General features: G+C 46.2%; 1 protein-coding gene across 2 annotated transcripts in view; it reads left to right on the top strand.

The window, feature by feature from the left end:
* dmap1 (DNA methyltransferase 1 associated protein 1) overlaps positions 1-15,124 on the top strand; it is a 96,476-nt gene that overhangs the window by 40,636 nt on the left and 40,716 nt on the right. For both annotated transcript variants that reach the window (XM_072510773.1, XM_072510774.1), the window contains exons 7-8: positions 8,478-8,663; positions 11,300-11,371. In XM_072510773.1, coding sequence (XP_072366874.1) covers positions 8,478-8,663; positions 11,300-11,371 — 258 coding nt within the window. The remainder of the gene's footprint in view (positions 1-8,477; positions 8,664-11,299; positions 11,372-15,124) is intronic.

Here is a 15,124-nt window from a genome sequence, read left to right as displayed (position 1 = left end):
GCTGTTCAAGGGGACATAGAACATAGAACATTACAGCGCAGTACAGGTCCTTCGGCCCTCGATGTTGCGCCGACCTGTGAAACTACTCTAAAGCCAATCTACACTATTCCCTTATCGTCCATATGTCTATCCAATGACCATTTGAATGCCCTTAGTGTTGGCGAGACAACTACTGCTGCAGGCAGGGCATTCCACGCCCTTACTACTCTCTGAGTAAAGAACCTACCTCTGACATCTGTCCTATATCTATCTCCCCTCAATTTAAAGCTATGTCCCCTCGTGCTAGACATCACCATCCGAGGAAAAAGGCTCTCACTGTCCACCCTATCCAATCCTCCTTGTATGCCTCAATTAAGTCACATTTTTAAAAAAATATATGTTTTATTAAAGTTTTCAAACAGAATTTGCCACTTTACAAATCAACATAAAAATAGCACAATAACTGATAAATAACATTATTTAAATAAAATAGTGAACAAACAAAGTAACAAAAAATAGTGCTCCCCCCCCCCCCCCCCCCCGGGCTGCTGCTGCTGACGATCTATTTTCCCTTAACGTTCCGCGAGATAGTCAAGGAACAGTTGCTACCGCCTGGAAAACCCCTGAACCGATCCTCTCAGCGCAAATTTCATTTGTCCTAGTTTTATGAACCCTGTCATATTGTTTATTCAGGCCTCCACGCCGGGGGGGGGTTTCGCTTCCTTCCACATGAGTAAGATCCTTCACCGGGCTATCAGGGACGCAAAGGCCAGAATATCGGCCTCTTTCCCCTCCTGCACTCCCGGCTCTTCCGCTATCCCAAATATAGCTAACCCCCAGCCTGGCTTGACCCGGACCTTCACCACCTTTGAGATCACCTTTGCCACTCCCCTCCAGTACTCATCCAGTGCCGGACACGACCAGAACATGTGTGTGTGGTTCGCCGGGCTTCCCAAGCACCTCCCGCACCTGTCCTCCACCCCGAAGAACCTGCTCAGTCTTGCTCCCGTCATATGTGCTCTGTGTAGAACCTTAAATTGTATCAGGCTAAGCCTGGCACACGAGGACGAGGAATTTACCCTACTTAGGGCATCAGCCCACAGCCCCTCAATCTCCTCCCCCAGCTCTTCTTCCCATTTTCCCTTCAGCTCCTCTTCCTGCATCCTCGTCTCTCATCTCCTGATATATTTCGGACACTTTGCCCTCCCCGACCCATACCCCGGCAATCACTCTATCTTGGATCCCCTGTGTCGGGAGCAGCGGAAATTCCCTCACCTGTTGCCTCGTAAACACCCTCACTTGCATGTATCTAAAGATATTCCCTGGGGGCAACTCATACTTTTCCTCCAGCGCTCCCAGGCTCGCGAACGTCCCGTCAATAAACAGATCTCTCAATCTCCTAATTCCTGCCCGTTGCCAGCTCTGGAACCTTCCGTCCATCTTTCATGGGACAAACCTATGGTTGTTCCTGATCGGGGACCACACCGAGGCACCTGTCACCCCCCTGTGTCGCCTCCACTGCCCCCAGATCCTTAAGGTTGCCACCACCACTGGGTTTGTGGTATACCTTTTCGGGGAGAGTGCAGCGGCGCCGTCATCAGCGCCTTTAGGCTCGTTCCCTTACAGGACGCCATCTCCAGCCTCTTCCACGCCGCCCCCTCTCCCTCCCTCATCCACTTACAAACCATCGCCACATTGGCGGCCCAGTAGTAGTCGTCCCCCTCTGTCCCTGCTACGCTGCAGGAATCCCCTTCTTACCCTCGGGGTCTTCCCTGCCCACACAAAACTCATAACGCTCCTGTCTATTTTCTTGAAAAAGGTCTTCGTGATCAGAATGGGGAGACATTGAAGCACAAAAAGAAACCTTGGAAGAACCATCATTTTTACCGCCTGCACTCTGCCCGCCAGTGAGAGCGGCAGCATATCCCACCTCTTGAAATCCTCCTCCATCTGCTCCACCAGCCGCGTCAGATTAAGTTTGTGTAGAGTTCCCCAGCTCCTAGCTACCTGAATCCCCAAATATCGGAAGCTCCTTTCCACTCTCCTTAACGGCAGGGCGTCTATTCCTCTTCCCTGGTCCCCAGGGTGAATTACGAAAAGCTTACTCTTCCCCATATTTAGCCTGTATCCCGAAAAATCTCCAAACTCCCTCAATATCTGCATAATCTCTGTCACCCCCTCTACAGGATCCGCCACATATAGCAGTAGGTCATCTGCGTAGAGTGACACTCGATATTCCTCTCCCCCTCTAACTACCCCCCTCCATTTCTTAGAGTCTCTCAACGCTATGGCCAGTGGTTCAATTGCCAACGCGAACAGTAATGGGGACAGGGGGCACCCCTGCCTTGTTCCCCTATGTAACCGAAAATACTCCGATCTTTGCCGGTCTGTGACTACACTTGCCACTGGGGCCCCATATAGGAGTCTGACCCAACTGATAAACCCCTCCCCGAACCCAAACCTCCTCAACACCTCCCATAGATACTCCCACTCTTCCCTATCGAATGCCTTCTCTGCATCCATCGCCACCACTATCTCTGCCTCCCCCTCCGCTGGGGGCATCATTATCACCCCCAACAGCCGTCGCACGTTGACATTCAGTTGTCTTCCCTTTACAAACCCTGTCTGGTCTTCATGCACCACCCCCGGGACACAATCCTCGATCCTCGTCGCCAGCACTTTTGGCAGCAACTTGGCATCTACATTTAGGAGTGAGATCGGCCTATATGACCCGCATTGCAGCGGATCTTTATCCCGCTTCAGGATTAGTGATATCATCGCCCCCGACATTGTCGGGGTAGAGTCCCCCCTTCTCTGGCCTGGCCAGCAACGGGGCCAACAAGTCCACATATTTCCTGTAAAATTCCACTGGGAACCTGTCTGGTCCCGGGTCCTTCCCTGCCTGCATATTCCCCAACCAATTGGCGTCCCCAGACCTGCCACCTCCTGCTCCTCCACCCTCGGGAACCTTAGTTGGTCCAGAAACTGTTGCATTCCCTCATTTCCCTCCGGGGGTTGGGACTTGTATAGCCTCTCATAAAAGGTCTTAAACACCTCATTTACCTTCCCTGCTCTCCGCTCCGTAGTTCCCGTTTCCTCCCTGACTCCCCCAATCTCCCTCTCCGCTATCCTCTTGCGAAGTTGGTGGGCCAGCAGCCGGCTCGTCTTTTCCCCATATTCGTATCTCATCCCCTGTGCCTTCCTCCACTGTGCCTCTGCCTTTCCTGTGGTCAACAGGTCAAACTCCGTCTGAAGTCTTCGCCTCTCTCTATATAGTCCTTCGTCCGGGGCCTCTGCATATCTTTTATCCACACTCAAAATCTCCCCCAGTAATCATTCCCTCTCTTTGGCCTCTGTTTTCCCCTTGTAAGCCCTGATGGAGATCAACTCTCCCCTGACCACCGCCTTCAGCGGTTCCCATACTACCCCCACCTGGACCTCACCATCGTCATTGGCCTCCAGGTACCTCTCAATACGTCCCCGCACCCTTCCACAGACCCCCTCATCCGCCAATAGTCCCACATCCAGTCGCCAGAGTGGCCGCTGCTCCCTCTCCTCTCCTAATTTCAGATCCACCCAGTGCGGGGCATGGTCTGAAACGGCTATGGCCGACTACTCCGTTCCTGCCACCCTCGATCAGTGCCCTGCTCAAAACAAAGAAATCTATTCGGGAGTATACCTTGTGGACATGGGAGAAAGAGGAGAACTCTTTGGCCAACGGCCTAGCAAATCTCCACTGATCCACTCCCCCCATTTGCTCCATGAACCCCCTAAGCACCTTTGCCGCTGCCGGCCTTCTTCCGGTCCTGGATCTAGACCGGTCTAGCCCTGGATCAAGCACAATGTTGAAATCCCCCCCCCATTACCAGGCTTCCCACCTCCAGGTCCGGGATACGTCCCAGCATCCGCTTCATAAATCCCGCGTCATCCCAGTTCGGGGCATATACATTTACCAGCACGACCTCCTTTCCCTGCAACCTACCACTCACCATCACGTATCTACCCCCGTTATCCACCACTATATTCCTAGCCTCGAACGACACCCGTTTCCCCACCAATATCGCCACCCCCCCTATTTTTTGCGTCCAACATCTGTCCCACCCATCCACTCCTTAACCTAACCTGATCCGCCACCTTCAGATGCGTCTCCTGAAGCATGACTACATCCGCCTTCAGTCTTTTTAAGTGCGCGAACACTCGGGCCCGCTTAATCGGCCCATTCAGGCCTCTCACATTCCACGTGATCAGCCGGATTGGGGGGCCACCCACCCGCCGACTAGCCATCCCCTGTTCTAGGCCAGCCCCCCGTCCGGGTCCGGCGCACCCACCCATCCCCCAGGCGGCGCCTTCCCATCCCGACCACCTCTTCTCTTGCCAGCTCCCCCTCGCTCTCAGCAGCAGCAACCCAGTTGATCCCCCCCCCCCCGCTAGATCCCCATCTAGCATGGTTACTCCCCCCATGATGCTTCCGAAAGTCAGCTAACTCTAACTGACCCCGACTTCCCCAGTTCTCTCCTTGACCCCCCTGTGCGTGGAACTCTCTTCCTTCCTGCGCCTACCTTCCCGCCATCATCTCCATAGCGCGGGAAAAACCCTGCGTTTCCTATCGGCCCCGCCCCCTATGGCGCAGCTCCCGCATTCCCCATCCCCCCTCTCAGTCCCTTTTTCTACCGGCGCCCACATTTCTCCGTGTCCCCCCATCAAGAGGAGAAAAATTCCACGTCTATCGTTTCGATACTATAACCCTCCCCTTCCCCAATTTACACTTCTGTGCATCAACCTCGTTGTCTCTTCCCCCCCCCCCCCCCCCCCCCCCCCCCCCGCAGCATCAGTCCCTCAGTTCTAGTCCAGTTTCTCTTCTTGGATGAAGGTCCATGCCTCATCCGCCGTTTCGAAGTAGTAGTGCTTGCCCTGGTGCGTGCCCCACAATCGCGCCGGCTGCAGCATCACAAATTTTATTTTCTTCCTGTGGAGCACCGCCTTGGCCCGATTAAAGCTCGCCCTCCTTCTCGTCACCTCCGCACTCCAGTCCTGATACACTCGTATCACCGCATTCTCCCACCTGCTACTCCGTACCTTCTTGGCGCAGCTCAAGACAGCCTCTCTGTCCGTGAAGCGGTGAAATCTCACCACTATCGCCCTTGGTAGTTCTCCAGCCTTTGGTCTTCTCACAAGGACCCGGTGAGCCCCTTCCACCTCCAGGGGGCCCGGGGGGGCCTCAGCTCCCATTAGCGTATGGAACATTGTGCTCACATAAGCCCCAACATCAGCTCCCTCCATTCCTTCGGGGTGACCTAGAATCCGGAGGTTCTTCCTCCTCGAGCTGTTCTCCAGGGCTTCGAGCCTTTCGATACACCTCTTATGTAGCGCCTCATGCGTCTCCATTTTTACCACAAGGCCCTGTATCTCATCCTCGTTTTCGGCTGCCTTTGCCTTCACCCCACGGAGCTCTATCGCCTGGGCCTTTTGTGTTTCTTTCAGCCCATCGATTGCCAATAACATCGGCGCCAGCACCTCCTTTAGTTCCTCCACACACCGTCGGAGAAATTCCTGCTGGTCCGGGCCCCATGTCGTCTAGGCTCCGTCCGCCGCCATCTTGCTTCTTCCTTCTCTTCTCTGCCGCTGCTCCAGAGGATCCTTCGCAATCTGGCCACTGCCACTGGTCCTTTCCATACACACCCGGGGGGACACCTTCCTTCGTCACCCCACACTGGGTTTGGTCTGAAAAAATTTCTGTTGGGGCTCCCGAAGAGAGCCCAAAAGTCCGTGAGAACGGGAGCTGCCGAAACGTGCGGCTTAGCAGTGCATCGCCGCAACCGGAAGTCCCTAAGTCACCTCTTAACCTTCTCTCTAACGAAAACAGCGTCAAGTCCCTCAGCCTTTCCTCCTAAGATCTTCCCTCCATACCAGGCAACATTCTGGTAAATCTCCTCTGCACTCTTTCCAATGCTTCCACATCCTTCCTATAATGCGGCGACCAGAATTGCACGCAATACTCCAAATGCGGCCGCACCAGAGTTTTGTACAGCTGCAACATGACCTCATGGCTCCGAAACTCAATCCCTCTACCAATAAAAGCTAACACACCATATGCCTTCTTAACAACCCTCTCAACCTGGGTGGCAACTTTCAGGGATCTATGTACATGGACACCGAGATCTCTCTGCTCATCCACACTGCCAAGAATCTTACCATTAGCCCAGTACTTCCTGTTATTCCTTCCAAAATGAATCACCTCACACTTTTCTGCATTAAAATCCATTTGCCCCCTCTCAGCCCAGTGCTGCAGCTTATCTATGTCCCTCTGTAACTTGTAACATCCTTCCGCACTGTCCACAACTCCACCGACTTTAGTGTCATCTGCAAATTTACTCACCCATCCTTCTATGCCCTCCTCCAGGTCATTTATAAAAATGACAAACAGCAGTGGCCCAAAAACAGATCCTTGTGGTAAACCACTAGTAACTGGACTCCAGTCTGAACGTTACCCATCAACCACCACCCTTTGTCTTCTTCCAGCTAGCCAATTTCTGATCCAAACTGCTAAATCACTCTGAATCCCATGCCTCCGTATTTTCTGCAGTAGCCTACCATGGGGAACCTTATGAAACGCTTTACTGAAATCCATATACACCACATCAACTGCTTTACCCTCATCCACCTGTTTGGTCACCTTCTCAAAGAACTCAATAAGGTTTGTGAGCACGACCTACCCTTCACAAAACCGTGTTGACTATCTCTAATCAAATTATTCCTTTCCAGATGATTATACATCCTATCTCTTATAAACTTTGCCAAGATTTTGCCCGCAACAGAAGTAAGGCTCACTGGTCTATAGTTACCGGGGTTGTCTCTATTCCCCTTCTTGAACAAGGGGACAACATTTGCTATCCTCCAGTCTTCTGGCACTATTCCTGTAGACAAAGATGGCTTAAAGATCAAAGCCAAAGGCTCAGCAATCTCCTCCCTAGCTGCCCAGAGAATCCTAGGATAAATCCCATCCGGCCCAGGGGACTTATGTATTTTCACACTTTCCAGAATTGCTAACACCTCCTCCTTTATGAACCTCAAGCCCTTCTAGTCTAGTAGCCTGTATCTCAGTATTCTCCTCGACAACATTGTCTTTTTCCTGTGTGAATAACTGACGAAAAATATTCATTTAGCACCTCTCCTATCTCCTCGGACTCCAAGCACAACTTCCCACTACTGTCCTTGACTGGCCCTACTCTTACCCTAGTCATTCTTTTATTCCTGACATATCTATAGAAAGCTTTAGGGTTATCCTTGATCCTACCTGCCAAAGACTTCTCATGTCCCCTCCTGGCTCTTCTTAGCTCTCTCTTTAGGTCCTTCCTAGCTAACTTGTAACTAACTGAACCTTCATGTCTCATCTTTATATAAGCCTCCTTCTTCCTCTTGACAAGTATTTCGACTGCTTTAGTAAAGCATGTTTCCCTTGCTCGACCACTTCCTCCCTGCCTGACAGGTACATACTTATCAAGGACACGCAGTAGCTGTTCCTTGAACAAGCTCCACATTTCCATTGTGCCCATCCCCTGCAGATTTCCTCTCCATCCGATGCATCCTAAGTCTTGCCTCATCGCATCATAATTGCCTTCCCCCCCCAGATATAACTCTTGCCCTGTGGTATATACCTATCCCTTTCCACCTGAAAATAAACGTAACCGAATTGTGGTCACTATCACCAAAGTGCTCACCGACCTCCAAAGCTAACACCTGTCCTGGTTCATTACCCAGTACCAAATCCAATGTGGCCTCTCCTCTCTTTGGCCTATCTACATACTGTGTCAGGTAACCCTCCTGCACACATTGGACAAAAACAGACCCATCTAAAGTACTCGAACTATAGCGTTTCCAGTCAATATTTGGAAAGTTAAAGACCCCCATAACAACTACCCTGTTGCTTTCGCTCCTATCCAGAATCATCTTTGCAATCCTTTCCTCTACATCTCTGGAACTTTTCAGAGGCCTATAGAAAACCCCTAACAGGGTGACCTCTCCTTTCCTGTTTATAACCTCAGCCCATACTACCTCAGAAGACAGGTCCTCATCAAACGTCCTTTCTGCCACCGTAATACTGTCCTTGACTAACAATGCCACCCCTCCCCCTCTTTTACCACCTTCCCTGAGCTTACTGAAATATCTAAACCCTGGCACCTGCAACAACCATTCTTGTCCCTGCTCTATCCATATCCATCCACATGAGGAATAGGCAGGTGTAAGTTATCATGGAAGAGTTGTTGGTTGTGGAACTCTATCCTTTCCCTCAATCTCCTTAAGGAGATTGCATTTGTGTGGGGAAATGGTGGAATAGAAAGATTAAGTGTTAAAGCGAGCTCCTCTTCTCACATTCCCACAAACCACTCTCTCTGCAGTAACAGAAAAATTGATTGCAGTTGACCTGTAGGAAATTATGCATGTTTCCCACTAGATGTCAGCATTGTTTGCTGTAATGTTCAACTGTCTTTTGCTTAAAGGTGGCTGAAGAGGAGTACTTAATACAGGAATTGAGAAAAATTGAAATGAGAAAAAAAGAAAGAGAAAAGAAAACACAAGATTTGCAGAAACTCATCACAGCCGCAGACAATACGACAGAAATGCGTCGGGCAGAACGCAAAGCGGCAAAAAAGAAACTGCCGCAGAAAAAAGAAACCGAAAAACCAGTAAGTGCCAATATATGTGTTGGATTTTCTTTAAAGAAAGAACATGCCAGAATAGAATATTTGGGTATTTTATGTTGAACGTCTTTAGGATTATAATTTTCTTGCGCCGGTACAAGTCTGTTTTGACTTGGACAAAATACTAGGAAAAGGAATTAAATTGAAATGCTTGTATTTTTTAATGCAGTTGTTCAAATCTGATACTGATCCGCTTCTCCCAGCATCTACTTTTAATACACCTAGTCCACTGGTATGGTTCCAGGCAATTCAGTGGCATTTAAAATGACTTCAGACAAGATTACTACAAGCCTAAATGACAGATTCATGGCTCTTATGTTTAAAATTACAGCACAACTTTCAACATTGCTACTTCAGTCAGTATCGAATGCTTGAATAACAACACCGCTGCGATTCTCGGGATCAAAAACAAATTAAGCACAAGTCCTGTCATTTTGCTATATTGCATCAGGTACGTGGCCAATCTGGTCCTATATCCTGATATGTAGATCAGCAAACATCTAAATGAGCAGGATAAAAAGCTCACTTAAGCAGTACTCAGCAGAGAGGGGATGGCATCCTGAAGGCAGATCCTAGCCACCACAATTGTGTTGGGTACTGGTTGCTGTGTCCAGAAATCAACAGGAAGGCAGATTTGACTGAATCAGATACAGCTTAGATACAGCTTTCAAATCCTGAGAGATGGCACCCTAAAGCTTTTGGAAGCTGATTGTCATCATTCTCTCAAAACTGGTCCCACAGCTTTTTATGGGCAGTGGTTAAAATCGGATGTCCCTCTGTCAGTCAGTACAACTCCAAATGTTCATGATTGGGTAATGCAGCATTGTTTTGAATCAGTCTTGGTCCCTTGTGCTAAAACTACATGCATTTTTGTTTCGTAAGCACTCAGAAATTTCAGATGTTAAATCCATTGTATTTTGATAATCTGGCTCACATTTTCAACTTTAGAACATAATTGACTTCAAAAATAAATTCTAAATTTTAACTTTTTGTTTTTAACAGTGAATCAAAATCATATTTCTAGATTATGTTTTTAGTTCCTTCTGAAATTATATTACCAATGCAATCAGCCTTATTAAAAATATCTGTCCACCATTTTATATTCTAAATGGTATGTTTTGTCAGCTGGAAGAGAAGTGTCTTTTATTTGCAATGATAATCTATTGATTAAACTGCCTAGGCAGAAAAAATTAGCACGTTTACAATGTAACAACTGACCAACCGTGTACTTGCGTTCCAATATTGCTGACTATGCCCATTACCTATAATTTGAGCTACTGGCTTCCAATATTCATTGGTGTTTTTAGGCATTTAGCCAACACTACAAATGAAAATCAGAATTTCAGCTTTATATAGTCCGAGTTCATAATATAAAATTAAGCTGTTTAAGGCCCATTATTAGGTTTGCAACCCATCTATAGCAAAAGTGTCATAGTCATTCTGCATGGTTGGCCTGATCCAATGTACTGGCCTTGGTGCATTCATCTTAAGTTATCTAAATAAAGTTAAACCTATTGGTACTTATATTTAGATTTTATTTGCTACCTTTGCTGCTCTGCAACATCTGTTATCTCTCAATTGAATATTGCATCAACATTTGGAGTAAATTAATGCTCTGAGGCGATCTTGAGCATTTTCAGCTTTTTGTCACAAGCTTGAGCATTGTTTACACTTTTAAAAAATTCACGGTGGAGTATACTTGCTTGCATGTAGTACCTGTAAAACTTCTGAGCCATTAAAGTACAGCTAATTTTTTAAAGAATAAAGCGAGACATGAAATGACCCATTGATTGTACTTGAAATGGTTAATAGATTCCTAGCCCATGGAAAGTAAAACTGTCTACGATCATCTATGCATTGCATATAATGTGTTGGCACTGACTTAGGAATGTTACATTTCTACTTTAAAATGGATTAAGTTGTAATGTTGAACTAACTCTAGAAATGGGTTGTAGAAAAGTTGATAAGCAGTCCCAAGTTCTGCACTGTTTCAATGCTGCACTGAATATCATGCAAGTTATTTCCCATAGATTACAGTGAGCCTGCAAGTTTTTACATATTTTGGTAAGCTGGAGGTTTTGGACTCTGCTTGTAATAAATCATTCTTGTATTTATTCTCAAGATTTCTGCGAGATGGGGTTAATTGTATTAGACTATACAGTGCCGTGAAGCATATAGCATTTTAACATGAGACAACAAATTAACATGCACACTGCTGCATTTTTGTGGTCTGAATAGAATTGCTACTGGAGATATTTTTGGCTAACTAATTAAAAACTCATTAGTGATTGCTATATTGAATAGCAGTTTCAATTGAATGTGTTTGTGTATAATATTTCTTCTGTTGCTTTTGTGTAACCAAAAGATAATGAACTTGTACACTAATAAACCTGAAGAGAAATGAAATACTTTGTTATGCAAAAGCCTTTTCTACATTTAATTAATACCTACAGATCAGTCTTAACATCCTAGCCTTGACTGTCCTGTCTTTGCATATGGTATGGTATCCAGAATTAGTTTCCTTTATATCTGTATCAATTCCCTAGTTGTCATGCTTCTGTATCAATTCCCTAGTTGTCATGCTTCTATATCAATATATTCTGCCTGCTCCTGTTTTACAGGCTGTACCAGAGACGGCAGGCATCAAATTTCCAGACTTCAAATCTGCAGGTGTCACATTACGAAGTCAAAGGGTAAGATTTATTAAAATTTTATTTTATTTTTAAATTGAGGAAGAGGAATAAAAATGAGTGTATCATACTTTTTAAATGATTTGGTGTTGGGAGTTCAAATGATTATCTTCGATTTGTATAAATACTTGGCCTCCTTCCTTAAACCATGTTCATTTTTCAGAGGATGTTATTCTGTTTAAAATTTACTGATTATCGTAAATCTAAAAATATGCTTACACTTATTTAACAATATTGAATGAAGTTTAAAGAGGACAATAATACACATTTAAAGAAACATTTGCTTTTTGTTGTTTGGCAAAATACTAGTTTGGGGAGGGAGAAAACCCAGCGGGTATACGTCAGTTTTGTTATGTTCAATTGGGGTTCAAATGATGCAATGTATTTCTACATAGTTACCGTAATTACATTGCATGTAGTTGGGGTTTGCTTAACACTCCTGTCTTGTATGTGGTACATTTTTAAAGTGAGACAAATTTAGAGAGCAATCTTACTCCTAGTTAATTTCTCTGGTATACCACTCTATAATCTAAATGTTTGGTTAGATTTCTCTCAAATTTGAACTGCACAATTCCAACTGCCAATGTTGATTTTAAATCTTTAGACAAAATCTGAGGGGAAAAAAGCAGTTTACTTTCATGGTAAAAGGTTACAGTTTATTGGTTCAAACCACTTTCTATTTCCTTCACGTACTTAACCTTGCATCACTAGTTCAATTCACATATGCACTATCTTGATTCAGATTATGTTAAAACAGACTAATTTTGAGTCGCACTTATCAACTTGTAAAATAATTTGTAAAATTTTTTTTAAAACGCATTGAATAATAGAAGTAATTATGGTAACCTGTCTTTAACATTGGGCCAAGTTTTATGACCCTCCGATTTTGTTGACCATTTTTCCCCACAGAAAGGATTTGAAAAGAATTGTATTTAAATGTTGGGGTTTTAAAGAAATGTATGTTCACAGAAATTTTTAATGCTGGTTTCAATGCATCAAAGTGTTTTCCCCAGAAGACCAAAAACAATAGGTAGGTCACAATCTGTCCCAGTAATCAACGAATGCCTCACCTCCACTATGTCGAGAAGACCCTGTTGTCAGGCTTTCAGCAGACGTCATTTAGTGTTTACTCTGTTTGGTGTTTGTTCTGTCCATCAACACGGTGATAAAGTAGGAACAAAAACTAACACTGATAATTTTAAACCGAGTTTCTTGAGTCTGTTTTCCAGACTCAAAAGTTGAGACAATGAAATGCAATTATTTATGTCAGGCAAGATATCACGTTGATGCAGAGTAATGGATTTGTTATTTTGTATTATTTGAAAAGACAAGTTTTAATGATTTGAATTAAGATAATTTGATAGCTACTGTTACACTATTATATTTACCTGACAATTGATAAATAAAATAACTTCAATATTTCATTCTGGCTTCATCTCATTAAAGTATAAACAAGATGTCTCCTGAAAGTTTGGGAAACAAATAATGACGTGAGGGTTCATGTAAAACAGGTGATATAAAGTTCATACGCCCCGAGGAACATATCGTTCTATCTTTGTTATATTATTGTGCAAGTAGATATTGGGCAGTATGAGCTATCTCCAGAATAGAAGGGATATGGGATCCACTTGCATCAGTGAATGAGGTTGTCAAAACCAAAAACATCTAAGTCAGACCCAAAAACTGCAATAACTGCTCAACTGTTTTTCCTGCTTGTGAGTACTATAGATGTTTAACATCTGACTTCAAAGAGTAGGAGGTTTGGCAGTATCAGAAGATGTTCCTCTGTGGTTAAGAAAATGACAGCCAAGGGTTTATGGTACTGGACTAGCAACCCAGAGGTGTAACTTCCAAATCCCTCCGGTGATATTTCAACTGCTTTTATTGGTCCTGTTTGAACTCCCCTCCATGATCTCAATCTTTAAGTGGGTTTGAAATCACAAGCGACCGTCCATCCTCACCAATTCACAGTTACAATGGAAATCAAGAATAGTAAAGGAATGCATTGGATTGAAGAGGTTCAAAGCTCAGTTGAATCACTTAAATCCTCAATTCCGAGTCAAATGTTGTTAGAAATGTAAACTTTCTCAGGAAATAAAACTTTCATCCTTCAAGAAGCTTGTTTGAGCAGAACAAATAGCAGGACCCCCCGCCCCCCCAACATTCACTCCTTTTGTGTGTCCAGTATATCCTAAATATAATGCAGAGATTTCTAGGAACATACATTTATGCTAAAACAATTTCCGACGTAGAAACTTAATTTTAGTGTTTAATTGCAATTTCTGGAGTCCGAAATATGGGGAATTATTGAGTCGTCCAGGAGTTAACCACACAAAAGAAAACACTGAAAAATCACTTTTACTTGTTTTGCACCGCTGGAGGCAAAAGCGGTGATTATTCGAAGCTAGTATATCATGTGTGGAGCCCAAAGGAAGGTCAGAAGATTCAGCGTAGTTTTGCTTGAAATGCAGCCCACAAGTGCCAATAGTCTCAATTCAGTTTTGCCCCAGTTCACTCATCGATGAATCTGACATATGGAACTTGAGGCTCTATTTTCTAACAAGTCAACCAGAGTCAGGCAGGTGGAACCTTCAGTAGTCACAATTTACATGACTGCTACTGGCATCAAGGACAATAGTACTTCACATTTTTAAAGTTCAGGTTTTGTGGTTAAGTCCAACTTTGTGGTTGGACTCTTTGTTAATAACCTCGTCTTAACAAATATTATGGCCGGGATTCTCCGGCCCTGCGCCGGGTCAGCGAAGCCCCGGGGGGAGGCGCGAATACCGCCCCGTCGCCGGCTGCCCTATGCTCTGGCGCCGTTTTCCGGGCGGTGGCAGGATTCCCGCCATGCCGGTAGGGGTCTGTTGAAAGCCCCCCCCCCACCACCCCCGTGCGATTCTCCGGGCCCCAATGGGCCGAGCGGCCGAATATTTTTGGCCAGTCCCGCCAGCGTGAATTACTCGCCTGACACGGCGGGACCTGGTAGGTAGGTGTGTGGGGGCCGTCCTGGGGGGGGGCGGGGGTCGCGGTGGCCTGGCCCATGATCGGGGCCCACCGACCTGCGGGTGGGCTTGTTCCGTGGGGGCACATCTTTCCTCTGCACCGGGCCCCTGTAGGGCTCCGCCATATGGCCCAGGGGCCAGCGCGGAGACGAGAACCCCAGCGCATGTGCGGATCTACGCCGGCTGGTCTGCGCATGCGCGAGATCACGCCGGCCATTCCGCGCATGCGCGAACTCGCGGCGGCCCTTCGGCGCTGGCTGGAGCGGCGCCAACAACTCCAGCGGCAACCTAATCCCCTATAAAGGTGAGAATTCCTCACCTTGGGGGTCGTTGGTGCCGATATTCTCGCTGGCGTGGGGACATAGCCCCATTTTCTGAGAATCCCGCCCTATCCTGCGAAAACAGCGCAAGAGGAGAGAGAGCCGGGAGATTTACAAAGCGCGGGAGGAGAGAGCCGGGACAGCGAAAACATAGAACATAGAATGATACAGCGCAGTACAGGCCCTTCGGCCCACGATGTTGCACCGATACAAAAGCCATCTAACCTACACTATGCCATTATCATCCATATGCTTATCCAATAAACTTTTAAATGCCCTCAATGTTGGCGAGTTCACTACTGTTGCCGGTAGGGCATTCCACGGCCTCGCCACTCTTTGCGTAAAGAACCTACCTCTGACCTCTGTCCTATATCTATTACCCCTCAGTTTAAAGCTATGTCCCCTCGTGCCAGCCATTTCCATCCGCGGGA

The sequence above is a fragment of the Scyliorhinus torazame genome, chromosome 7, assembly GCF_047496885.1.
Source record: "Scyliorhinus torazame isolate Kashiwa2021f chromosome 7, sScyTor2.1, whole genome shotgun sequence".
Lineage (NCBI taxonomy): Eukaryota > Metazoa > Chordata > Chondrichthyes > Carcharhiniformes > Scyliorhinidae > Scyliorhinus > Scyliorhinus torazame.
Note: the sequence above shows the minus strand (reverse complement) of the source record. Positions and strands in the feature narration are given on the sequence as shown.